Source organism: Cebus imitator, unplaced genomic scaffold, assembly GCF_001604975.1.
Source record: "Cebus imitator isolate Cc_AM_T3 unplaced genomic scaffold, Cebus_imitator-1.0 Scaffold42, whole genome shotgun sequence".
In the NCBI taxonomy this organism is placed as follows: Eukaryota; Metazoa; Chordata; class Mammalia; order Primates; family Cebidae; genus Cebus; species Cebus imitator.
Window position 1 is genome coordinate 6,546,151 of NW_016107357.1, and position 27,613 is coordinate 6,573,763.

General features: G+C 45.8%; 1 protein-coding gene and 1 pseudogene across 3 annotated transcripts in view; both read right to left on the minus strand.

The window, feature by feature from the left end:
- The window catches only part of CAPN8 (calpain 8), an 82,876-nt gene that overhangs the window by 38,778 nt on the left and 16,485 nt on the right, over positions 1-27,613 (minus strand). For all 3 annotated transcript variants that reach the window (XR_001824465.2, XM_037737720.1, XM_017526385.2), the window contains exon 2: positions 23,619-23,688. Coding sequence is in view for 2 of the 3 variants with exons in the window: in XM_037737720.1 (XP_037593648.1) it covers positions 23,619-23,688 (70 nt within the window). In the remaining variant the exon portion in view is untranslated. The remainder of the gene's footprint in view (positions 1-23,618; positions 23,689-27,613) is intronic.
- LOC108302702 lies at positions 12,328-12,727 on the minus strand (annotated as a pseudogene).

Sequence of the window (27,613 nt, forward strand, 5' to 3'; positions counted from 1 at the left end):
ACACACACACACACACACACACACACACACACACACACACACTCATTTCCTTTCTTTTCCTGTGAGACAGGGTCTTGCTCTGTTGCCCAGGCTGGAGTGCAGTAGCCCTGTCATGGCTGGCTGCAGCCTCAACTTCCTAGTCTCAAGCATTCTTCCCACCTCAGCCTCCCAACTCACTGGAACTACATGTGCATGCCATCATGCCCAGTCAATTTTTTAAATTTTTTTCATAGAGACAGGGTCTTGGTATATTGTCCAGGCTGGTCTTAAACTCCTGGACTCAAGCAATCATCCCACCTCAGCCTCCCAAAGTGCTGGGATTACAAGCAAAAGCCACCAGGCCTAGCCATGTTGCTTTTTGAAGAGCTTTTCTGACCCAGGAGGCAACCTGCTTCCTGCCTCACTCTCACCAGGATCTCCTTTACAGATAAACACTATCCTCCTAATAGCAACAGGGCTCCTAGGTGCGACTAGTCCTGCTAGCTGAGGGAAACAGAGCTAGTTGATATGGATGGACTGGCATGAGTTCTGTTGCTTCTCACCGAAGAAGCCTCAAGCAGGGCAGTATCTCTCATTAAAAGGCAACTTCCAAAGCGTGAGCAAAATAACACGGTTTCCTCCTCCCAGGCAGCTCCTCTCAACCCAGTTTTCTCCTATGATCATGTCACTCCTCTGCTTGAAATCTTGCAACTGTCCTCCATTGCTCACCAGTGAAATACAACCTAACAGGGCATCAGCATCCTTCGCAATATGACTGCAACCTACTTCTCCAGTCTTTTCCTATGAGATTCCTGCTATGAATCTAATCTCCCAATCAAACTCGGATATGTACAAAACATACCCTGGTCTTTTTCACTGATGTGTTTTTTCTTGTTTCTTCCCTCTGCTTGCAAACTTCTTACTGAATCTTACCCCTTCTCCATGAAGCCCTCTCTGATGCCTCCTTCCCCCCAGCCAGAAGCCACTTCTTTTTTGATATGTATTTTAAAGACCTTATTTACACTTCTCTTGCAGAGTTATCATAAGCTGCCTCAGATCGCTATTTGCACCCAGATTGGCCTCGAAACTCCATTCATGCATCAACTCCTTGGCAGACCTTTCCTTACCCCTACCCCGGCCTGTCTCACCAGCACCACGTCCCTCCTCCTCACACCTCCCCAGCAAGTTCTAAGGCCACCTGGTCACATCTGTTTGTCTCTCTCCCCCATCCCTCACTGATCTCTTCTTGCTCAACGGATGTTTGATGAATAAAAACAAATAAGCAGATGACCACATGCATCAAGGAATCATATTTTGCTTTTCTGCAAATCTCCAACAGCATCTTGCATATATTTGCACCTCGACCTCCCAGGTCTGTGGGGAAGTGGCATTCAACAAGAATCTGCACAGAACCTGACAGATTTCACCTCCACCAGCGTCAGACAGAGAGAGATAAACAAGGTAAGACAAGCACAGAAGCCCACTCCTCTGGGGAGTGGAGGGGGTGACTGCTCTGCAACATCTCTGAAGCAAGTGGCTTCTCAAAGGGATCAGAGCAGCCACACAGCCCTTATTACTGGGCGTGGTCCCGGCTCCCTTCTGATGTGGAGGTTCTGGCCCCCAGTCTGAGCTTCTTCCGACAGCCCGCCCAGAGCATCCCCTAGACATTACAATTCAAGGCACAGCAACAAAATGTCCCTCCATTGCTGACATCAAACGAGGTGGTCCAGCTGGAGGAGAGTTTCATTTTCTCTTCATCTGCCTCACTCCTGACATTTCACAGGGTCCACCCACCTCTTGCAAGCAAGCACAGAGGCTCGAGGAGACGCTGTGGGTGTGTAGGCTTGGATCCTTGCCAGTTACCGCATGAAGTGCGAATGGATTGTCATGACAAGAATGCATTTTCAAAGGAATACATCCAAATGAGTGTGCTTCCCTTCGGAGTCCTCAGGAGGATGGACATTTACTCTGTTATTCAGAACATTTCAGAAACTTGTTTGGGGACCTGCCAGTGGAAAAACAGCTTTGATCTTGGAACATAGGTTTTGTTTATTTTGTTTTGTTTCGAGACAAGGTCTCACTCTGTTGTCCAGACGAGTGCAGTGGTGCAACCACAGCTCATTGCAGCACTGACCTCCTGGGCTCAAGCAGTCCTCCCACCTCAGCCTCCCAAATTGCTGGGATTACAGGCATGCACCACCATGCCCAGCTAGTTTTTAAAATACAGAGATGGGGTCTCGCTATGCTGCCCAGGACTAAACCCCTTGGCCTCAAGCAATCCTCCCACCTTGGCCTCCCAATGTGCTGGGATTATAAGCATGAGCTACCACGCCTAGCTAATTTTCAATCTTTTCATTTTCAAAAGAAGTCAGGAGGCTTTGAGATCCTAGTTTGGTGGTGAATAAGGTAGACAAAAACACTGGGAAATACCTTGATAGACAAGTCTGTCCTCCCTGGCCACCTTCCACCTAGGGCTGCTCAGGGGTTAGTTCTCACTCATGAGCTTTATGCAGAGGTGCACTCCGTGAAAAGTTAGGAAAGATTTTCATATCCTGATGAAATGGGGCAGACTTGGCTGGCGAGTCTTTTTTGCCCATTGCCCTTCCCCCTTCTTCCCATCTAGAAAGTCCACATCGTGTGTGGAGGTGCAGAGCCAGCTTGCAACCCCAAGGCTGCAGGTGCAAGACGAAAGTTAGTGCAGGAGCGCAGAGCAGGGCACAGTGTGAGGCTAGCGCTCCAAGAACATTATTAAAGTTACACTAGCTACCAGACTAGCTACCTCTAGCTTTCTTGTTATAAAAAAAAGAATTTGCCCCTATTTGTTTGAGCCACAACAGTGGGTTTTATGCTCCTTGTAGCCAAATGTTTTCCCACCTGATGCTAGAAGAATGACTGCAGAGTGATTTTGTATGTCCCATAAATTGGTTCTGAAAAAAAGAATTCCACAAAAGGAATTCCAAAATAATGTTGGGAATGGCAGTTCAAATATACACATTGTCCCATGCATTGGTTCGAATCTATTCTAGGGAGACTGGAAGACCTGGATGGGAATTCTGTGTCTGGTCCCTAAACAGGGACTATAGCAAATGCTCTCTAAAAAAAAAAAAAAAAATTATTTGAGAGGCCAAGGCAGGCAGATCACTTGAGGTCAGGAGTTCAAGACTAGCCTGGTCAACATGGTGAAGCTCCATTTCTACCAAAAATGCAAAAATTATCCCGGTGTGGTACCACACACCTGTAGTCCCAGCTACTTGGGAGGCTGAGGCAGGAGAATCACTTAAGCCTGGGAGGCGGAGGCTGCAGTGAGCCAAGATCATGCCACTGCATTCCAGCCTGGGCAACAGAGCAAGACACCATCTCAAAAACAAACAAACAAAAAGAAATCCACCAGGAGACAATAATCCTGAATCAGACATTGTTTAAAAAAAAAAAAATCCCTCAATTCAAAAATTCCCTTTACACATTAAAATCAAAGCTTAAGGTGTGGACGTCTAATGTTATTATAAATTATAGGTAGCAAGAACTCAAGCTATAGCTTAATGGAATTTCCCAAACACCAAGGGAAGAATTGGAGACACTTCTAGACTGCAGGTAGAAAGAAAAAAGAAGGAAAGAAAGGAAAGAAGAAAGGTCAGACATCAGAATCCCTGCCATAGCCCCTACCTTACCTTGAGATCGAACAATGGCTGGAGTGGAAGCAGGAGTAAAGCCGCAGATAGTCTGAAGCAAAAGCCAAAGCCGAGAACACTTATGCCCTGCTTCCCATTCGGGAGTCAGCAGAGTAAAGATGGCACCAGGGAGCACTGAAGCAGAAGATGAGAGATGATGGAAACACCCGAGTCTCCTTCAGGTGTCATGTAAGATGGAGCTGAGGGCAGGGAGCAAAAAGCCAGGTCAATTCTATTGCAGAGGCTGTGGGGTGAACCTTGTGGGTCAGGCACTGGACAGAGGGCGTGATGTGTCATGTCAGCAGCAGTAAGGAGCATCAGGTGGGGCTGAGTCAGCCAGGGAATGTCCACTGGACCCTGAGGAAATCACGAAAAGAAATCATACAACATGCCAGTCACGTCTCTAGGAGGCCAGCAAGGACCCAGAAGTCAGCACCAGGCTACTCAAGGACTAGCGGGCTTCTCCCATTGGTGGGAGGACATTTTTTGGCCTTCCTTATATCCAGGTACCATCCTGGGATGGTGGGGGAGGAACCAGACTTTACAAAGTGAGAAACCACCTGTCTTAGTCCATTCCTGCTGCTATAACAAAATACCGTACACTTGATGCCTTAGAAACAGCAACACAACTCTGGAGGCTGGGAAGTTCAAGATCAAAGCACCAGCAGAGTTGACACGTGGCAAGAGCCCACTTTGTTCATAAATGTTTGTCTTCCATCTGTGTCCTCAAATGGCAGAAGGGGCAAGGGAGCTCTCTAGGACCTCTTTTTAAAGGCAGTAAGCCCACTGATGGGGGCTTTGCCCTCATGACCTAATCACCTCCCAAAGGCCCTACCTCCTAATGCCATCATACTGGATGTTAAGATTTCAACATGTGAATGGGGCTGTGGGGACAGACACAAACATTCAGTCTACAGCACCACTCAAATACAGTAATTGAAAGAGATATTTATCCAAAAGAGGAAAGAGCTTGAAACAGGTAGAGGTATAATACCTTAAATTGGCTAGTTTATCTTTCCCTCCGACTCACAGTCCATGGAAATTGGGGCTCCACGGCAAGCTGAGAATAGTTGAGCAAAATAATGAATTCTGTGCTGATTGCACATCTGAGTGTAATGTAAAAATTTTGACCCTGCTAATATATGCTTGTTTTTTTAAAATCCATCTTCAATATTTTATCACAGCTGAGGCATCCTTTGCCTACTCTTCTGCAGAAGGCTGCTCTAAATGTCTTTATACACAGGGAGCGATTTCAGCTCCGTACATTACTATGAAGCAGTCACAGAGCCTCCCTTCCCCCACTTGGTGAGCATGTCTTTTGAAGCCCTTGGCATTTAATTCACACCATTTTGACTACTTAAAACACACACACACACACACATACACACGGACTTCTTTTTCAACCACTCCTTGTGGAGCAGTGCTAATTCACAGGCAGTGTGCCCAGAGTCGACCCACACATTGACTTTTGACTCGATTTGCTTTGTTGACAATTCCCATCTCTCTGGCTAGAGTTGGAAGCAGCCTGGAGGCAGACAGTGGGCCTTGTGGTTCTCAGAGACCCCAGCATGAAATCCTTGCTCACTGAATTCACCTCAGTATAATCGTGTCAAAGGTGATTTGAAAATTCAGACCTTGAGTAGCCTGTCACTAGTGAAGCTTTCTGGGACCCACTTTCTGCTTCCCCGCTCCTTCTCTTACTTCTGCCTTCTCTGGCTAAAAGCAAATTTTGGCACTCAAAGGAAGGCTCTGACTTGCTTCTCAAGCTTCGTCCCCATGCCTGAAGTAGAGCCTCATCTTTCCCACTTCCTAACACTCACCTCTCTGAAGACCCTGCATATATCGTGGTTAGATTCTGGTCTACATAAATTTGAGAGTGACCTCTTGACGTACCGCAAGCTGTATAATTTTACCATTCTTCAGTCCCTCCGAATCATACAGATGCCAACCCTTACCCACTGTGACCAGAGGTGAATGTAGACTTTTCTGAACCTGGCAGACAGCAGCTTGACTTGGTCTCCAGGGCCCCCACCTGCAGCCCTAGCACTGTCTTAGACACACTCCATCTCTGCCCACTCCCCCAGCCTAGCCCTGGTGCACAGACGCCTGCCGGCCCTGGTAACACCTGGCTCCAGCTCTGCCATGGCCTCTTAGCTCCTCAGACATTCCTGTTTAATCTTGTCACCTGCTCCCCCAATTCCCATCACCATCCAGTGGCAGCACCTGGGCAGGCTGGCCAGGTGGCACATGGGACTGAGAGTGAATGAATGAGCCATGTTCCCACCCCTGAGCATTCTGAACAGGATCCTCTGTTTAAGTTCCCATCCTCTTAGAATCACTTAGTAAATCTCCCTTATCTTGCACCAGCCTCCAACCCTCCTGGAGGCCCTCTCCCTTCAGGCTTAAGGGACAGCTCCTGTATGCCATCATCGCTCACCAGCACTTACCAAGCATCACCATGTGTGGGACCGTCTGCAGGACACTGGGACAAGAGAGACATAAAGGACACTGTCTCTGCCCTGGAGAAGGCTACAAACTTAGAAGAGTCAAAATAGCACAGCTTTGACTCAGAAAGCCTGTCCTGTGTTCAAAGCCCTGGACCCTAACTTGCCTGCTGAGTGGCTGGCACCAATCACTTGACTCCTAGGATTCTCAGTTTTCTAATCTGTAAAATGAGTTCAGACCTCACAGTTTATTGTACAAGATCATCTGATACTGAGCAAAAAGGACTTACTTGTAACAAGCGAAATGTTTAGTGTTGTCTGTATATACCTCCTGTTGGCCTTCTGCATCCATGGGTTCCATATCCATGGGTTCAACCAACTACAGGTTAAAAATGTTTGAAAAAAAGTGGATGGTTTTGTCTGTACTGAACATGTACAGACTTTCTTCTTGCCATGATTCCCTAGGTGATACAGTATAACAACTATTTACATAACATTTACACTGCATTAAGTATTATAAGGAATCCAGAGGTGATTTGAAGTATACGGGAGGACATGCATGGGTTATATGCAAACACTACATCATTTCTATCGGGGACGTGAGCATCTGTGGATTTGGGCATTCATGGGCATCCTGGAACCCAGTCCCCCATAGATACCGAGGGAAGACTGTATGGTGTGTGTGTGTGTGTGTGTGTGTGTGTGTGTGGTCTCCAGTTGGCTACAGAGGACATCAGGACATAAAAGATATCAAAGATGCACATGAGTGTATATGTAACAGCAGGTATAATATTTTTAGAGTGCCTCTGGAGTATCTTGATTAATGTTCCCCCATGGGTAAGCCAGCTTCTCTCTCCCCAACTGAGTACAATCTCTCCCATTGGGCAACTGCTTCTCTGCTGATAAGGAACAATTCCCTGGCCTTTCCATAACCAAGACCAATCGGGACCTTCAGTGCCTCCAGGAATTGTAGGAAGGGGGTTCTGCTGCCACCCCAGGCTCTGTGGTCCCTACTCTCCCTCAAACAAAGAACATAGAACCAAAGGAAATAATCTCAGGCAGCAGCTCACATACACAACTAAACCCATGAGTCCCTACACTGGGGCCCTGCTCTGTGCTAATCCATTCACCCCATTACCACCCGCCGGCTCTGAGTCAGGCTTAAAGCACCCATGCTCTGCACTTTCTTTGAACCTGCAAACGTACTTCAGCCTGATGGACCTTGCACATCTGGAAGTTGCCCACAATAAGTCCTGCTGCTAATGTAGAATTAAAGTAGGTTAATCTGGCCAGGCGCAGTGGCTCACGCCTATAATCCCAGCACTTTGGGAGGCCAAGACCAGCAGATCACCTGAGGTCAGGGGTTTGAGACCAGCCTGGCCAACATGATGAAACGCCGTCTCTACTAAAAATACAAAAATTAGTTGGGTGTGGTGGCCCTCACCTGTAATCCTGGCTACTCAGCAGGCTGAGGCAGGAGAATTGCTAGAACACGAGAGGCCAAGGTTGCAGTGAACTGAGATCGTGTTCCTACACTCCAGCCTGGGTCACAGAGCAAGACTCTGTCTCAAAAAATTAAATAATAAATAAAGTAGATTAATCAGATGGCTTTTGGACAAGGTAAGTTCCTAGAAAATGGTGATGAGAAAAACATGTACTACAGGCTCAGCCTTTCACCCTCCAAGAGTTTAAATCACATAAGCCACATCTTCATCAGTGTATTGCACAAGGAGAACAACTTCTTTTAAAATCACTTTAATTGGGAAGCCATTAGGCTGGGGCAACTACAGCACTTTAAGTTTTTACCTAAGCAAGCCAAAGCCTGATGTAAACAGTAAAATGAAACTACAGACTATCAATCCGAAACCACCAATTAACCTCTAAAACCAGTCTTTCCACTGTAATCAATCAAGTACATTGTATGTGTCTTACTTCCATATTCATCCTCTAAAAGCCCACGCTGCTGCAGCGGATCTCTCTGAGCCTCTGCTGGTTTTGAGGGCTGCCCAAATCATGAATTCTTGTTTGCTCAAATAAACTCTGTCACATTTATTTTGTCTGAAGTTCTTCCTTTAACACTTCCTGTATTTGAATCTACCTGCGATTTGCACAAGGCAAAGTGGCTATTTAATGCCCATTTGCCTGACAACTAAAGCTGAGGCCCTGAGCTCAAGTGACCCTCAAGCCAGACAGTGTCAGAGGTAGGATTAGTTCTAGCAAGATGATGAGTTTTCTGCCTTCTCAACTCTTCCAGGGCCATGTGGAAGCTGAAGTAAATACATTCACATCATTTGAAATAAATGCCCTAGACCTCCGCACAAGGGAAGCAGGAAATTTCAAAAACAGTCCCTCCTCCTGTCAACCTACACAGAGCTTCTCATCAGCCTCTTTTCATTCCCACTTTCCAATCGCATCCAACCACCCCCTCTCCCCACCCCTTGCTAGCATTTGGTTCGCCCTCTGACCTACCTCATAAAATAGCATCTCCTTACATCGCAATAACATGAAATAGCCTGACTTCTTAGAGTTGTTATGAAGACAAAAATGAGATAAGATATGCAAGGTGCCTAGCGTAGTGCCTGCCGCATAGAAAGCCCTCAATAAAAATTCTTAACATTCGCTGTTATCACCCAACATACAATTAACCCAAACACCAGGGAACCCAAACAAGTGAATCAGCGAATGTTTATTGAGTGTCTACTGCCCATAGGAAAACAAAAACTGAAATGATGCCAGGAAGTTGCAGGCGTCCTTCCCTATCCACCCCTGTGTTTGGTATAGGACGCAAGGCTGCTGTCTCACTCCCACCACCTGCCTCCCTGCCCAGGTTTCCCATCTCAGGCATCGGCACCACTAGTTTGCCAGTTGCTGAAGCCCAGGAGCCATTCTGATTCCTTTTCCTTACTCCATTCATATCCAGTTGCTTCCCAAGTGCTTTTGATTTTATTCCTAAATAGTTCTCAAATCTCATTCTCCTCTCTAACACTACTGCCATTGCCTGATCTTCCAGTAAGACTATAAGGGACCTTCTTTCTCCAAATACTCATTATTTAGGAGCAGTAATTAGGAGATTGCAGAAAGAAGCAAAATTGTCATGATGTGAAAATATTCATGAGTTTTCACCCAACCATCCCTCCCCACCTAACGTTCCTAGGAACACTAGAATCACCAACCATGCCAATCTCACATGCAGATACAATGCAAGGTGGTAGCAAAGTGACACTGAACATTTTGCTCAATTTGCTGGATTTCATGAAGTTGATGCAAGTGATACTGAAGATCTTCCTCAGTGCCACTGAACAAGAAGAAGTTGGCAGAGTTAAAGCAGTTAGAGCTGAGGAAGGCAAACTGCTGAGGTTCAAGGCAGGACTGGTCCTTGACAGGGGAGTGGTTTGAGTGTCGAAGTATCAAGGAGGGCCTTGGAGAAACTGATGAAATCTTTGAACGTTTTCATGATTCTTCCCAGAACTCAAGCAAGAAGCGAAGTGTTGCATCCTGCTGTCCTGTCACCTTATCAGCATGAGTTCTCCCCTCCAAAAGTCAACAACTGATTCATACCTTGTTCTAAGAGCTAGCACAAAGCTGCAATTATTACATGAGTATTACAAAATACAAAGTAATACGAAAATTTTTAAATAATTTTTTATATTTTTTTCAAAGTAAGATACTAATCAAGCCTTTTAAAAAAAATGTTTACTAAGAAATGTAGGCCTCCATTTTACTTTCAGTGGCCCGTTTCCAATACCAGTTTTCTGCAAATAATGAGGGTTTCCTGTCCTGCAATTGTCTCTTCCTGGTGTCTGCACTCTCCACACTACAGCAAATCTGGCTATAAACAGCCCTACTTTAAAATCTTCCATGATTCCCCACTGCCCTCAGGAATAAACTCCAGAATTCTTCACACAGCACCAGAACCCTGCGTGGTCTGGCCACTGCCTCCCTCTCCACCCTCAGCCTTTGCTCTCCCTGCTCCATGGTTGCACAGATCCTACCACTTCTTTGAAAGTCTCCCCAGTGCTATGCACTTCCTAGCCGAAGGACCTTTATTCATCTCATTCCTGCAGCCTGGAGACCTCCTGCCCACCCTCTTTCCCAGGAGAGGAGAGGAGAGAATGCCTATTTGTTCTCTTCTGTTTCCTGGCGTGAAGAAGACACTTGATACATATTTAAATGAGTAAATGGGCTGTGAAAGTTCTTCCTGATTCTGACAAACAAGTGTGTCAGATAAGCCACATGTTCCCTCACTCCTATAAGCATCCACAGCCAATGGTACTTCAATCCACCACCATTCAACGCCGTAAGACCAACTCCTACAGTGCTTGTAAATTAAGAACCTGGCACACCTTACCAGAACATCATCCTCCTTTTAGGGTGGATGATAGCAAAAACTACCAGTGTTCTAGAAACAAGACCAGAGAGAACATCAGTCCTGAGCATGACAGATATCCAGAAAACTCAAAAGGGCAAGGGCCTAGGTGCTGTGTTCTCAGCAGGCGGTGGGGTATTCGCATCACCCAAGGGAGAAAATCACTAAGAGTTTCAAAGATTAGCCCCAGGTCTGGTATTTTTCTGAACAATGGTAACGTGACTCATTTATGGCAACTATAATTTGTATAGCCTCAAAATAACTCTTTGGAGTCATGCTACATATAATAAAGCACACTAAATAATCCACTTCCACTGCCCCCTATAGGTTTCCTGGCACCTCCGCTCCTGGTTACCATGGCGACCCAGAAGGGGCCTCTCAGACCCGATAGCAGCATGCGGGCAGCTCCGCAGGGAGGGGCAGCTCTAACACATCACTACATTTGGCCGAGGACAATTCTGGGCCAAGGGAGTCTTCGGCTTTCAGGAGCTACAGAGCACCCCAGAGAGTTAATGTACTTCAAAACAGAGGGGAGAACAGGAAAGGCTAGCGAGGCATCTTGGAATCAGAAGCCATTTTTGCCTTGCCTTCTAAGTTTTCAGTGGAGAGGAAAAGAAAAAAAAAAAAAAAAGCAAGCAAACTCTTCACAGCTGAAGAAACTTGTTCAGATTATTTCGGAGTTCCTCCTAGTTGCCTGTGAGGCCCACCAGGCCCGTTCTCATCCGTCTCATTTCTGTGATTGTGGACAGAATAAGACTTAGTGGCATGAAACTGCTTCAGGACCTCTGCCTCACCTCCGGCTTTAAATGAGACCTTGAATGCTACTTAGAGGGAAAATTTTTCTTAGTAAATTATAAAAATGGAATTGATTCACTAGAGAGGGAAAAGAATCCACTGAGTAAATACATTTGAGGCTTATGTAAATACATCTCAGAGCATGTTTCAAGGGAAAGTGGCTTGCTTACTGAGTTTAATTATAATGCTCTTTGGTTTCAAAAATAAGACAAAAATGCTAGAAGCCAGGTGTAACAGGGAAAGGAATGAAAAGATGAGCACTGAGGTGCAATGGTTAGCTCCAGCCACGGCGGAAATACATGTGATGAGGTACAAAAATGGCACATCGCCATTATTGCTAGGGACAGCCCTGACACATTGTCAAGTGTCCCCTCCAAATATGACCCTAAATGGCACCACACTTCCAACCCGGGGTTAGGTATCCTGAGATTTCCAAATGTACAGAGATCTTTAAAGTGCACTGAGGATAATGGCATCTCCCAGCAAAATGAGGATGTGCGGTATATTCCAGGCTCAAATATACTGAGATGAGGTGAACTGAACTCAAATGTTAAAATGCCAAGGAACCAAGTGGGATGTTGTGAGCAGAAAACAAGATGTTTTTGAGGCTGGGAAAACATCCTAAGTACAACGTCCAAGAGCAAAAAGATGTAAGGAAGCGAAACTCTTAAAGGGAGTGGTAGAGGGGACCCTGGCCAGGCTGGTGGACAGGGCAACTACAGAGAAAGCCTTTCAATCAGAAGCCACTGACTGCACAGAAGCCTGGAGCACATCTACAGAAGCACAGAGTTCCTCCAAACACTAAGCTGAGGACAGCTAGCAGTAGCTCAACGCAGATCACAGGGTGAAAGCCGGCTGGAATGCAGAAAGTCCCCAGGGTCAGTGTCATGATTCAGGCCCAGTGGGGGCTTGAGGTAGACTGAAGGCGATAAACACATCTTAACATGCTTCCAGATCTAGCCTGTCTAGCACATACAGTACTGGCTAGCATAGTGACTTCTAGGTTTCTAGAAAATCTGGACTTCTGATTTCCTTTTTTAAAAATTTTTTTAATACAAACACTCCCACAGCATTTATTGTCATCTTGTAATAACATAAGGGGAATCAATACAATATGAAAAAATGTTCGTATTGGACAAAGGACATCTAAAAACAAACTGCATCCTTTTTAACAATTCCTCACTTCACTGATCATCTCTAGTTGGAGACACTGGGTAGCCAAGTAGTATCATCTCCTTTTAGCATGATCCAATGTAGTTTTTTTCTTGACTTTGTTTTAGAATAAATCTGTTCTGCATCAACTAATACGAGAGTCATATGCTCATCAAAACCAGTGACACAGCCTTTCTCTGCATATTCACTTGCTCATAGAGCCAGACCTGCACCTGGGGTCTGTTTCGTAAGTATCTGAAGATGAGGCTGATGGGCTTCGTCGCAACCTTCTGCACTTTCTGGCCCTGGTCACAGTATGCCATGGTGGAATTTTCTAGATTTCTGATTTCTTATAAAAACTGCAAAATCTGGCCAAAATTTCTCTCTCTACTTATTCTACAAATATTTACTGAGCATTCACTCTGTGCCAAGTATTCCAGGCCCTAAGGATACAACAGTGGGGAAAAATAAAATCCTTGATGTTGTGGCGCATACATGCTAGTGGGAAAGACAAACACTAAATAAATGCATGTGACAGGTGGTGGTAAATCCTGTGAAGAAACTAGAGCAGGGTAAGGGGGGGTGAGAGTTTCTAGGGGAGTGCTAGGAAACGCAGGGCAGTCCGGGAAGGTCTCCCGGCTCCTGCACAGTAACACCCAGCTCGAGCTAGGTGATGGCTTCCCCCTCACACAGGGCATGCTCTCTGGTTTGCCACGGTCTCCGCTACTCTCTCGTTACCTCCCCTTGGCCTACTCTACTCGTTTATGTGGCCTCTGTAGGCATCGGAGTTGTGGCCCTCTGCGTTAATCCTTTCCTGGATCCCTCTGTATTCATCAGGGTTCTCTAGAGGGACAGGACTAATTGGATAGAATGCATATATGAAAGGGAGTTTTTAAGGAGTATTGACTCACACAGTCACAAGGTGAAGTCCCACAATAGGCCGTCTGCAAGCTGATGAGCAAGGAAGACAGTTAGAGACCCAAAACCTCAAAAGCAGGAAAGCCAACAGTGCAGCCTGTGGCCGAAGACCTGACAGCCCCTGGCAAATCACTGGTCCAAGTCCAAGAGTCCAAAAGCTGAAGAACTTGGAGTCTGATGTTCTAGGGCAGGAAGCATCCAGCAAGGGAGAAAGATAAAGGCCGGAAGACTCAGCCAGTCTAGTCCTTCCACGTTCCTCGGCCTGATTTTATTCTAGCTGCACTGGCAGCTGATTAGATGGTGCCCACCCAGATTGAGGGTGGGTCAGCCTCTCCCAGCCCACTGACTCAAATGTTAATCTTCTTTGGCAACGCCCTCACAGACACACCCAGGATCAATACTTTGATCCTTCAATCCAATCAAGTTGACACTCTGTATTAACCATCACGTTCTCCAATTCTGGATACCCAGGATCCAGCAGGGAAAGGAGACACTGCTCCCAAGCAGACACGCAAAACAAGTCTGAGCAAATGGGATTTGAGGAAATACGAGCCTAAGCCAAGTCTGAAGGGGGTCAGGGGACCACTCCGGGCACTGCCCTGGTAAACGATGGAGAAACACGGTTTTTGAGACCTGAACACGTGTACAGAAGGGGCTCCAGATGTGACTGGGGAGGGATCCCCAGACCTCTCCCCACTACAGAGTGCCAGGCTGGGGGTCCCAGGTGGTAGAGCATCAGGGACCAAGGCTGAGGAAGGGTGCAGGCTGAAGTACTGGGTCATGGTACTTGATCAGGGACCAAGGTTGAGCAAGGATGCAGGTACTGGGTCATGAAGCCTGGAAACACATCCCAGGGCTGCTCAGCCACCCTGTGGGACCCCTGAGGGAGGCACAAAGAGGCCTCTTGGAGCAGCAGGGAGAGGGTAAACCAAAGTGCTCCACTTTCAAGGAGCAGGTTTGGGGCTCCTTGACCTCAGCGATCGGCCCACCTGGGGTTACAAGGAGCACTGCGGGGAAAACAGACTGCACCTCTGTACAGGGAAGACCCAGTCCCCTTCTGCCAGCTGGTGAGAGATTGCCCAGGCTGAAGTCATCAAGAACAGCTGAGACAACAAGAGGGAGGTGACACAGCAACCACAGGGCCAAGAGAAAGCACAGGAAAGAAACAGTGTCTGCAAAGGACTGGTTAGATGGGACTTGTTTCCATTCCTCAGGCTCATGGCCTCTTAGAAGAAGGGAGTCACCTATCCTTTCTCCCATGAGCAGGTGGTGTAGATTTGCTTCCGGAAGGACCAACCTTTTCTGGGAGTATCCTGCTCTATTCCTTGGATGGCGGGAGGCAGCCTACTGAAGAACTGAGGGTGTATGTCTCCCAGCCACAGTCCCAGTTGCTGCTGCCAGGGCTTTCAACAAATGCCCTGAATGTGGCAAAGGTCTTAACATAGCTTGTAACCTCACCCTTCCTGCTTCTGCGCCAGCCTGCCCCACCTTTTCCTCCTCAACCACATCCCCAGAAGAGCACATATAGGCTCTCTTGAGCCTTGGGGACTGGGACATGGCATTACTGATGGCTTGATCAATTGCATTGTCTTCAGATGGCCCCAAGATCTCTTTTAGTTATGCCCTTTAAGTACCAGCCATGGCTGAGCACAGTGGCTCACTCCTGTAATCCCAGAACTTTGGGAGACCGAGGCGGGTGGATCACCTGAGGTCAGGAGTTCAAGACCAGCCTGACCAACATGGAGAAATCCCATCTTTCCTAAAATTATGACTAAAATTACAAAATTAGCAGGGTGTGGTGGCACATGCCTGTAATCCCAGCTACTCAGGAGGCTGAGGCAGGAGAATTGCTTGAACCCTGTAGGCAGAGTTTGCAGTGAGCCAAAATTGCACCATTACACTCCAGCCTGGGCAACAAGAATGAAACTCCGTCTCAAAAAAAAAAAAAAAAAAAAAAAAAAAAAACGAACCAGCCAATGCGCTGGATCAAATGGCTAAGGTGGGGCAGCAGGGTACCCCTAATGAGTCAGAGAGAGTTTAAAAAGCCCAAGACTCACGGCCAGCCTGTGATAGAGAAATTGTCCTTAGGCCTTGGGATGACATCTATAAAACTGAAGCCACAGGCAGAGTGGAGCTTGTAAGTGTGAAGTCAAGTCCTAATACTGGGGCCTGTGGAATGTGTTAAAATAACTGTCCCCAAAATGCAGAACAGATTCATTTTAACAAGCAACCCTCTGAGTAGGAATGAGCAACACTCTAGGGCTTGGTTTTCAGACCCAAACCTCAGGCAGCTCAGCCAAGCTGGAGTTCAGAGGGCACCCCCTGGCCTGGGACCACCTGCCGCCCCTCATAATGTTAAGGGGATGTCTTCCAGGGGACTCAGGCTCACCGGCAATTTTGCACTTTTCTTACAAAGTGAGGAATAGTCAGGTCACCTCTGAGTAGGTGAAACTGGAGAGCACTGACAAAATCCTCTTCTGGCAAAAAGAAGTCTCCCCTGGCAGAAGGAGCCTAGCATTCCTGAAAGGTAGGATTCTTAACCTTTCCTGTGCATTGCAAAAGAAAAGTAGACTCTTGGGACCCCAAACTCATTATGCTAAAGGAAAAGTTAAGCTTGGGAATTGAGTTGCCAGAAATCACCTTTCTTTTGTTCCCAAACAGATAGTTGTCATTTTACAGGCTTACTTTATCCTATGTAAGATGCAGATTTACTAAGTACAAGATAAATGCATAAATGACTTTTCCTCTACCCACTTCTTTTCACATGTAAAATGTAGATTCACTGGGCACCAATCAGAGCCTCACAAGAAGGTAATCACTTGCCTCATTGCCTACCCTCTCTCCTTTTTCTTCTTCCTCTCCTGCTTGGTCTTTCCTCTGTAAATACTGAAGTTCCCAAAACCTTCTTCGGAAAAAGAGCAGGTCATGGATTCTACTGTGATTTGTGTTTCTTATTCCCAGGTGTATCCTCAATCTTGGCAAAATAAAACCTCGAATTGATTGAGACCTGCTGCAGTCACTTTTCGGTTCACAGCAAGGACCCCTTTGGCAAATGCTTCAGATGAAAAATAGGGCCATAAAAAAACAACTATACCAAAGTGATCAAAATATATTTTTTAAAAATTATAATAATGCTGTGCTTTTCTATTAACGTCTTGAACAAAAGATTGGGAGAGGGCCCGATAATTATGAAATCTCAGTGAGCAGATATTGGGTTTTGGATATTTGTAGCAACTGTTATGTGATATGAAAATCACCCACGGTTTCCACGACTGTAGTGCATCTCCTGCAGTCATACCAAAAGGAGTGAAGTTAGTGAGGGTTCGTGGAAGTCTCCACTCAACGCAGAATTTTTTCATGCTCCTGAAATAATGCACAATATGCAAATCCTCCTGTAATCCACAGCCTCAAACTCTCGTTAAAGTGGAAGTGGTTGTCCTGGACCCTCTGTTCAGAGTAGAAAGGAGAGGGGTGTTAGAGGAATGAAACAAGAGGGCAGTGAGCACCAGAACCCAAGATTGAGTGAAGAGATGGTGCCGCAGAGAAGGGGAACTACCATGGGTAGCAAAGCGAACTTCCCCCGAATCACAGGGAAGGCCCCTGGGCTGCATGGAGTGTCATCTTTAGTTTTTCCAACCTCCCGGAGGCCTGACCCTGTGCTTTCCAGAATCAATGAATAGATTTGGCCCTTTAAGTTCTCTGAGGCTTCCCTGATTGCTCATTAAAAGTATCTGCTCAGTCCTAGTGAATTGATTTACTTTGCCCCAGTCCTCGAAGAATGCTACAGATCAAAAAGTGTCTGGGAAACTGCTCTTAAAGATGCTGACACTACTCCCAATTACTGACTAGCAGTGTGCACACCAGTCCCCTGTTCCAGGAGTCCAGGCCTCACTCCGTGGGGGAGCGTGGACTCACGGAGGAAAATCAATGTGTGGGATGCAGAAGAGAAGTCAACTGGATTTAGGTTGTTGCTGTTGGTACCTTGTTTGCCTTAGGGATGTATGAAAAGGTCCAGTCATTCTTTTTTCAAAACAGAAATACAGAATATAAAACTCTACTCAACAAATACAACAAAAATGAAAAAGACATCCACTTCATAGAGGCAAAGAGAAAAATCAGGTCAATAGAGAAAAGGCAGTTAGGAGAGAGAAACACACACAGGCACAAACACACAGAGTATAAGATGGAGTGAAAAATGATGGGGAAGGCAGGAGACAGAGAAGAAAACCCCAGCACTTACCAAACCCTTAAGGCAAAGCTCATCTCACTCATGAATTCTCTCCAAGCGGAAAATAAACTACCCACTAGATTCAAAGTTTAGGAAAGAAGAAACTTTCTTGCTCCCAGTTCCTAAAGGCAGCAAGCATCAAATTTCATTTTTCAGAGACCAGGGTCTTCTACTTTTAGAGTAATATCACTCATGGGGCCTCTGGGCCCATTTAACATAAAGATGATTCAAGCCCTTTTGCATTTTCACAACCATAGGCACAAATGGTACCACGCCTTGGTGTTTCCCTGCCTGTGGATGCACTCAGGTAAGAACTGGATGGAGCTTGCATGATAGGTGGAGTTAGCAGTTACTACCGAGCCAGTGCAAGACGGACTTACTTTGAGAGCCCCACCGGGATCCCCAGGAAGCAGTGAGCACTCTGTGTTCCTTTAGCCACAGCCACCATCAGGGGCTGGGGACAGCCTCCTTCATGACCTGTTCCTTCCACTGTCAAGGATCAGCCAGCACCTCCAATCACCTTCATGTACCCACCCAGCAGTGTCAGCAAGCTGGGGACAGACACACAGACAAGTTGGTTTGCATGAAACTCTGAAATCTTTTGAAAATAGAGACATATAGGCAACCTCAGGACGGAATTTTTATTCTAAATGCCTGATCCAGCTTGATTGCCAAGAGTGATGCTGGCAAAGAAAAAAGATACAAAAAACCTTGGATTCAGACTGTCTGTGTTTTCAAATGATTTAATAATGATGACAGGCAGAGGGCTTACACCAACAGATCAAAAGTGCAACAAACACTCGTCAAGCGCTGCTAGCTGCCAGGTACTTTGGATATACTGATGGTAACAGTCTCATGGAGTGCACAGTCAGGCTCCCAGGGTTATTAACATCCACCTCCACCCATGGTAGCCCCCACTTCCTAGGGGACAAGGAACCAGGTGTCAACTCTCTACCCATCACAACCACCTGACCAGCTGGCTTTGATTATATCCCCACTTTACAGCTGTGAAAACTGAGGTGGAGAGGCCAGAGGTGCACCATGAAGACCCAGGTCTACCTGCAATGCTGAATTAGGCACTGCTAGTGGTAGATCAAGTGAGAGAGAGTAGGGGCCCTTGGCAAAGACATTTTCAGGAGCATCGCAGGGTAATGGATTTAGGAAAGGGGGAAAGATGCCACGGCCATGGGGCTCAGAGAGCAGAGGTGGCCTTGGAGAGGCAGAGTGCAGGCTGGGCCAGACCTGAGATCCCCCTTCATTTACATGCTGAGGTGTACCTGCCTTATTCTGTCTGCCCAGGGCCACGCCCCCTTCCTTTGGATAGTTCTCTCTGTGGTTTTAGGGGAGATTCCCAGTCATGAGAGACTCCCAACAGCAAGAGTGAGTCCCTGGCCCAGGCTGGGCTAGCCATATGGCACCTCACTGCTCTGGCTGCAGTAACTGGCTCAGGGAATGGGAGAAGACCCAAACCATAACATCACAGTCCTTTTCTGAGATCTGTAAAACCAAAGCTGGTTTACGATTATACTGAGATAAAGTCTGGAATCATTAGCGGTCCGGTTTCCTGCCAGATGGATCCTGTCTGTCATGGAAGAGAATGAAGCCAACCTGTAGATACCAACAGAGATGAAAGATGGGCAGAGAGTGTGCCAGGAACATTTAGATCCCTAGAACCAGGCTTCAAGGCCAACAATGCCCTTCCACTTCCATAATCTAGTTGGATGAGCCAATAAATTATTCTTTTCTCTTAAGCTATTAATAGTTGGGTTGGACTTTGAAAGCCAGTGACCAAAGGAGTTCTGGTTGACATATGGGTGTGACTTACTATGGCGGGGTGGGGGGGTGTGCACAAAACCAGAATTGGGTACTATATTCACAGGACAAAGTCTATTTCAGTGGCCACAGAGGCCTCGAGATGCTCTGAGATGTGCATAGGCCGAAATGCAAGGGAGAGAGGCTGTGCTGGAATAAGCAGTGGAGGGACTGGCTGGGTCCCTGCCGTTTCCTGAGTGATGCGCACCCTTGAGTGTCCACTGGAAAAAGCACCCACAGACATGACCCTCAGGGGACCCCACACTTATAGTTTATACCGTCACCACATGGAGTGGCCCTGATACTGCCTTCCACTCTAATAGGACGCTGAGTGTGGATGGCCCTTGCTAGACCTGGTGAGAATGGGCACCATTCAAAAGATGGAACAAGGAAAGGCTGGGATTGCCAGGAACAGCAACTTTGGAGACAGACTCTCCTCAGTGTGCCAGGAGGCCTGCGTGTCCTGGGAGGGCTTTCATTTGAGGGCTGTTTCAACAAAGGATATACTCGTTTATTACTTATGTGGAGGCAAAACCATACTATCCTCCTGCAGGGACTGAACTACCCAAAGAAAAGTCATTTTCTACAGGAAAAAATTACTTGAAACAATTTGATCCTTGGCATTCAGCTTCCTCCATCTTTATTTTCCTAAAATATGTCTTCGTGGAAAGCCAGCTCCTGGGCTTTATGTAGGCATAAGCTCTGATAGTAGCCAAGAGACTCACACTTTTAGGATGAAAATCTGGCTTAGTAAGGACAGCAGGGGGGAAGGGACGTGTTTTATATGAGTGGAGGAGAGAAAATAACTCAAGTGACCATCCATAGGAGGGAGGATAAACCAACCACAGTGCATACACGAGAGAGTGCAATACTTGGAGTGGTTCACAGAGAACGAAGGTCTTTATAGACTTACGGAAAGAGCTCCCAAATACCTTATTAAGTGAAATAACACCAAATAATGGCAAGGTGCCAAACAGTGTTCATGATGTGCTGCCTTCAATACAAAAAAGGAATAAAAATTAGAATATGTATTTAGATTTGCTTGAATTTGCATAAAGAAAGACCGATGGAATTTTCTGAGTGGCTGCAAAGCAGTGAGCAATGGCATCAGAAACAGGTGGGAAACAGGCTTCACTGGGGGCTTTTCAGTTGCTTTAATTTTTACATTGTGTGTATTCAAAATAATGATGAAATAACACGGAACTCTATGAAAAAGACATTTTCATTATACAAATCAACTGTTTTAAAAAATCCCAGCCTGGACGACGTGGCGAAACCCTGTCTCTACAAAAAAAAATACAAAAAAATTAGCTGGGATTGGGGGCACACGGCTGTTGTCCCAGCTGCTCAGGAGGCTGAGGTGGGAGGATTGCTCGAGCCCAGGAAAAGGAGGTTGCAGTCAACCGAGATTGGGCCACTGCACTCCAGCCTGGGAGACAGAGCCAGACCCCATCTAAAAANGATTCTTCTGCCTCAGCCTCCTGAGTAGCTGGGATTACAGGCGCCTGCCATCATGCCTGCCTAATTTTTGTTATGTTTTGTTTTTTTTGAGACAGAGTCTCTCTCTGTCAAAAGGAAAAAACAACAACAAAACTTCTGCTCCGCAGCCCTGAGACTTCTAGGGTTGGATGACTCCAAACAAATTTAGGAAATAGACTTACCTGAATTCATATGGCACCGAAGTGAAGATTCCAGGGTCTGTGCGGCCCAAAGGCTATAGACCAGTGCTACCCAAAAGAAATATAACTCAAGCCACACATGTTATTTAAAATTTTCTAGCAGACTCATTTTAAAAAGTAAAAACATGGCAGAGTGCTGTGGCTTATGCCTGTAATCCCAGCACTTTGGCAGGCTGAGGTGGGCAGATCACAAGGTCAGGAGTTCGAGACCAGCCTGGCCAATATGGTGAAACCCCGTCTCTACTAAAAATACAAAAAATTAGCCTGGCGTAGTGGTGCACACCAGTAGTCCCAGAAACTCAGCAGGTTGAGGCAGGAGAACTGCTTGAACCCGGCAGGTGGAGGTTGCATTGAGCTGAGATTGCACCACTGCACTCCAGTCTGGGTGACATAGCAAGATTCTGTCTCAAAAAAAAGAAAAAAAATACAAAAATTAGGCGGGTGTGGTGGCAGGCACCTGTAGCCCCAGCTACTGGGGAGGCTGAGGCAGGAGAATCGCTTGAGCCCAGGAAAAGGAGGTTGCAGTAAGCTGAGATTGGGCCACTGCACTCCAGCCTGGGAGACAGAGCCAGACCCCATCTAAAAAAAAAAAAAAAAAAAAAAAAAAAAAAAAAAAAAAAAAAAAAAAAAAAAAAAAAAAAAAAAAAAAAAAAATTATAAAATATTTTCTTAAAACCCTTAGAGCAGACCACACTGCGCTGTGTTGTACTCTGAAAAGCCAACAGAACATTTAACAAACATTAATTCATATCAGGCCCTAATTCAACAAGTGCTGTGTGCTGTCGCCTTGTTCTTTGGGAATACACACCATATGTCAAATGAGGAACCTCTCCTCTTAATCTCTCACAACTCTCCCACTGTTCAGGACCAGCCCTGACTCAGATCCAAGAGGCCACAGAGGCGGTTGCAGCTCAGCCCCTAGCTCCTGCCCTGACGCTCTGGGTTATAGCCTTGGCGCTGTGAGTCTCCGTTTCTACCGACAGAGGCTCGTCTGCACCCGGCTCCTTTCAGGAGGTTGGACTCCCCAGCCCTTTTCCACGCTGTTCATTAAAAACCACCTCCGCAGAGGTTGGGCTCCCTGGCCGCCCCATTTGTTCTGATGTGAGCTGGATTCCGAGAGCTGGTTGGGTTCATTTCCTGTGCTTCCAGCCTCCGTCTCCATTGGCAGCACACACTCACCATGGTAACGCTCAGGCCGCTTTTTGGAAACCCTCACTTCTCCTTGCTTAAAACTATTCAAAGAAAAATCCACCCAAGCCCCTCAAGGAAAAGGTACTTATTAAATACCTTTCCCAAAGTTAAAACATCTCTAACAAGGAGCTGTTTGAGGCTCACTGGAACTTGTGTGTCCCTGAGACACACGCTTAATTAGGTTAAACACGGAGCTGGAAGTAAAAAGGCACCACACTTACCCAGAACAAGAGAAGGTCAGAACGCCACCCCCTGTGAGCCCTCCCACAAAAGCTCGGGAAATGGAGGCTGTGGTTTTCAGGGAACAGGGCCCGCACTCATGTGTGGCACCCCGAATCATTCCCGCTGCTTGATGGTCACGCTCTGTGGTCTCTTTCTAAGGTGTATTTGCTATATTCATTAAAGGAGAGAACATTGGAAGCATTTAGAATAAAATGCCCTGTGATTTTCAAAATGGTGAAAATTTCCAGCAGGCTGAAGAGAAAGAGCTTTCCTGATTGCAATAAGAAGGAATGAGAAAAAGAGAAAACCTCCTAAAATAAATAAATAAATAAAGGGTTATGGGATCCATGTGATGCTGAGGTTTCTGTTTGTTTTTCTGATTTTCAGTAAGCAGAATTTGTTTCTTTTTCGCCTTCATTTCCAGTTCTGTATTTTGCAGCTGTCACTGGATGGTGATTTGGAAGACCCTCAAATTCAATTCACAGCCATGTTGTCCATAAAATATAAGGGTTGAACAATTCAATGCAGAAGCTCCCATCTGTGAGGCCTTGATATCAGGAGGGTTTATGAGATCAACAAAGCTCACCTGCTACCAAGGAGAGGCTCGGTTCCTGACAATGGAGGCTAGAACTTACAAAACTAAATGAAATTATTCCTTAAACGCAACTTCCCCTAATTTAAAAGGAATGTGATAAATTCAGAAATGAAGGTTCTTGATTCCAGGATCCCAGGCCTATGAAGGAATGTGTGGCTAGAAAAATATCATTCTTGTTTTCTTACTAATTATAAAAGCACTTACTATGACAGCCCATAATTATTTAGACATGGCCATTCCATAGGGCAAATTATGCCTGCCTAAAGCTAACTACAACAAAAGCACAGGATAGCACAGATAGCTACTCTACGCCTGTAATCCTAGCTCCTTGCTCTAGCATTAAAGTGGTTAAATGAGCTGGTGGAAAATTTCTTATTAGGGGCAGCCAAGAGGTAGTTCCAGCATTTGGACTCACAGTGAAAAATGCAGTCTCGAAAACACAAACCTAGATGGACGAATCAGGTACCTAACTGAGTCGGTCAAGCCTCACAGCTTCATCTGATATTTACTCACGGCACATACACACCCGCCCTCTCCCAAAACAAGTAAGACCCTCCCCAGTTACTCACCTAGACCACCCTGACAAATGTCTGTGCGCGTGGCTCCCCCGACGATAAACTGAGGGCTGGGACACAACTCCTGAAAGTAATTTGGAACAAAGAACAAGTCACAAAATGCTCAGTGACGGTGGCAGCCTGGGGAAGGGAACATCAGAGTCCCAGATTTCAGAGCTGGAAGAAAACCAGGAGATTGTCTCCTGCCCATCACATTGTTTTATTGCTGAGGACTCTGAAGCCCAGAGAGGGAAGGAGCCCTGCCCACAGTCACACAGCCAGGGGTGAACAGAGCAAGTACTGGAGTCCAGAGCCCCTGCCAGGAATAGTGTTTCCATTTTTTATTTATTTATTTATTTATTTATTTTGAGACAGAGTCTTACTCTGTTGCCAAGGCTGGAGTGCAGTAGTGCGATCTTGGCTCACTTTAACCTCCACCTCCCAGGTTCAAGTGATTCTCCTGCCTCAGCCCACCAAGTAGCTGGGATACAGGTTTCCACCACCATATGCAGCTAATTTTTTTTTTTTTTTTTTTGTATTTTTAGTAGATACAGGGTTTCACCATGTTGGCCAGGCTGGTCTCAAACTCCTGACGTCAAGCAATCCACCCGCCTCGGCCTCCCAAAGTGCTGGTGTGAGCCACTGCACCCGGCCAGGACTAGTGTTTTAATACTCCATGTGTGCTGTAGGAGTGTGGGTGTGGAAAGGTTTTGGGTGAGGAGTAGAGAGGTAGGATAAAGGCAAAGGCTGAGATAATACGTGATGAAAAATGATCTCACCCATTCAGACAACACCCCTATTTACATAGAGAGATTAGAAGAATATTTACCAAACTGCTGTGAGCCCTGTGGGCACTTGTTAAAGCCTTGACTGAATGATGATGATCCCATGTGCTGATAGACATACTGAGGTGTCAGAAGTACCATGTATCCTGAAATGAGAACTCATCTCTGATACATTCACATCCCTGACCTGCACTTCCTGCTCTCACCTATCTCAACTGGCATCTGCCTACAAGCAATCTCATGGCCCTGGCGCTCTGTTGGGGAATGACGCATGCTTTTTTCATCCTTTCTTTGTTTACCCTGCAAGGATTTTTTGAGTGCCTGTTCTGTATCTAGTACCCTTTGAACAATGGCAGGCAGGGGAAAGAGGGAAACATGGTGAAATGAAGAAATAAAAGAAATAAACCATCTAGTTCTTGCTCTCAAGGTGTGTTTGGTCTATATAGGAAATCAAGATTGACATTATGAAAAAGTCAGAGAAAAAAGGCTGGTGCATAATAATAGAATGTAGGCTATGTCCATGAAAGGAGAAAAAACACAAAGAGAGAAAAATGAGAAGGGCCCAACAGGGACTATGGCTGCAAGACTTAGTGGGAGGGAGATGATGCCTGTCCATCAGAAAGATAGGATGCAGGAGCAGTCTACCTATTGGTTTCCAAAGAAGTGATGGGTCTCCCTGTTCGCCAGCCAAACTGCTAGGGGAGAAGGGCAGGACCTCAAGGGACAAAACAGAAGTCAGCCTACATTTAATCAGAGGCATCCTGGGCCGCACTACATCAAAGACTGGCCACAAAGAGAGAGAATCATTTCATTCTTACTTCATACAGGTGAAGAAATGGCGGATCAAAATGGACCAGGAAGCAGGAGGGTGGACTGAGGGCAGACACACAGGGTCTGTATGGCACTGGCAGTGGGGAATCTGGGATTCTGTTGTGTGAGGTGGAGCCTCCCAAGTGGAGGCCCTATAACCTACATAAGGTGCCGGCCCCTGCCAACATGGCAGAAACAGCTCCTCTGGGCTGATTTTTTTTTTCAAATATTAAAAAAAATTATTGACCTGTTTTTCACTGAAAAATTAAGACATGAATGTGAGGAAAAAAACCTGACAATAAATAAGGGTGTAAAACCCAAAATCCCTCCCGCCTCGCAGTCCACACTGGTAACGTTTCTTAAGTGTTACCTCCAGAAACTGTCTTCAGATATAAAAGCACATTTATATACATATACACATTTTTATCACATGTCTTATACATGCATCTTTTCTTACATAGAGAGCTTTGTAATTTCATTAAAAATATCACAAGTTATTTAGCTTGTTTATTTTGTTGCTATTTATTTATTTGTAAATAAAGGTCCTCTAGTGATGGACGTTTCATTTTTTGTGTTTCTTCCTTTTCAATCTTTTGCAATCTCTGGTAGCAACTTAAAGAGAAAAGTAGCACCAGCCAATCTGGGTGTTCTAAAAGTGTGGAGCTGCAAATGTTCACCCTGGGTACTCAAGAGCTCCCAGTCTCCAAGCAGTCATTGTTTGGCAAATAAAAGGCAGAGAGTTCTGAAAGAGTAATAAGTAAAAAGAAAAAGAAAAAGGATTTTAATTTAAATGTTGTTTAAAAAAAAAAAAAGAAGGAAAAGTTTGCATCATCAAGAGGGAAGAAAAGAGAGTACACTCAATAGGGGTTTGGAAGAATCTCTTTCCTTAAAAACGCTCTTAAAATACATTCTTGGCTGGGCACAGTGGCTCATGCCTGTAATCCCAGCACCTTGGGAGGCCGAGGCGGGTGGATCACCTGAGGCCAGGAGTTCAAGACTAGCCTGGCCAACATAACACAACCCTGTCTCTACTAAAAATACAAAAATTAGCCAGGCATGGTGGTGGGCGCCTGTAGTCCCAGCTATTCGAGATGCTGAAGCAGGAGAATCACTTGAACCCAGGAGACAGAAGTTGCAGTGAGCCAAGATTGCGCTACTGCACTCCGGCCTGGGTGACAGTGAGACCCTGTCTAAAAAATAAATAAATAAATAGATAGATAGATAGATAAATAGGTTCCTGTTCTTCATCCTCCACTCATGTACCAGTATCCCGAAATCTGACTTCTACCTCCATAGCTCCGTGAAACTCCTCTCACCCAAGTCACCAATAATAACTAACTTCTCTATGCATTTGGTACCATTGGCTATTCCCTCTCTGAAACTCTGCTCCTTTGATTTTCACACCCTCGCTCACGCTTGATTTTCTCTTCAAGTCTCTGAGCACTTCTCCTCAGTCTCCTTTGTGCATTCCCCTACTGTGCTTACCCGTAAGTATTAGAGAACCCCCGGCCCTTGGTCCTCAACCCTCTGAGGTTATCCCATTTCATACAGCAGTAACCCCACCAGTGTTCTCTCTCAGTGATATCATTCAACCCCATGGCTTCAACTATTAACTGCAGAATATGCGGATGCTTCCAATATAACTCCCTCAGCTGTATCTTCAATTACCTGTGTCACATTGCTCTTGAGATAGAATTCCGTTAGATTCATATCTAATAGACCTCCCAAGCTCTGCTAAAATTTTGAGTTCTGGTTGGAAGAGTGATTGGCAAAGGCTACAGACACTTGAAAGTGAAATATACAGAATAGTGCTAAGTGGTTTGAAGGTAGATGGAATGTCCATTTTACGACGTGATGCTCAGTATAATTCAAAAATGCCGCCTCCCCAGAAAAAAAAAAAAAAAAAAAAAAAAAAAAAAAAACAAGAAATGCCATAACTAATATGTTACATGAATCTTTCAGATACCACAGAAAGTCCCCAGCTTTGGGCTGGGCACAGTGATTCACACCTGTAATTCCAGCACTTTGGGAGACCAAGGTGGGCTGATCACTTGAGGTCAGGAGTTCGAGACCAGCCTGGCTAACATAGTGAACTCTGTCTCTACAAAAAACTAGCCAGGCATGGTGGTGTGTGCCTGTATTCCCAGCTACTCAGGAGGCTCAGGCATAAAATCGTTTGAAACCAGGAGGCAGAGATTGCAGTAAGCTGAGATTGCGCCACTGCACTCCAGCCTGGGTGACGGAGTGAAATTCTGTCTCAAAAAAAAAAAGAAAAAAAGAAAAAGAAAAAGGTCCCTAGCTTTGCAAGGATATTCCATCTCACTGTGATCCCCAAAGAACTTTCCCCAAGTCTTCTCTCCATTACTAAGTTCCTGTTGAAACACAGATCAGAGATACAAAGGAATTGGCAGTCAG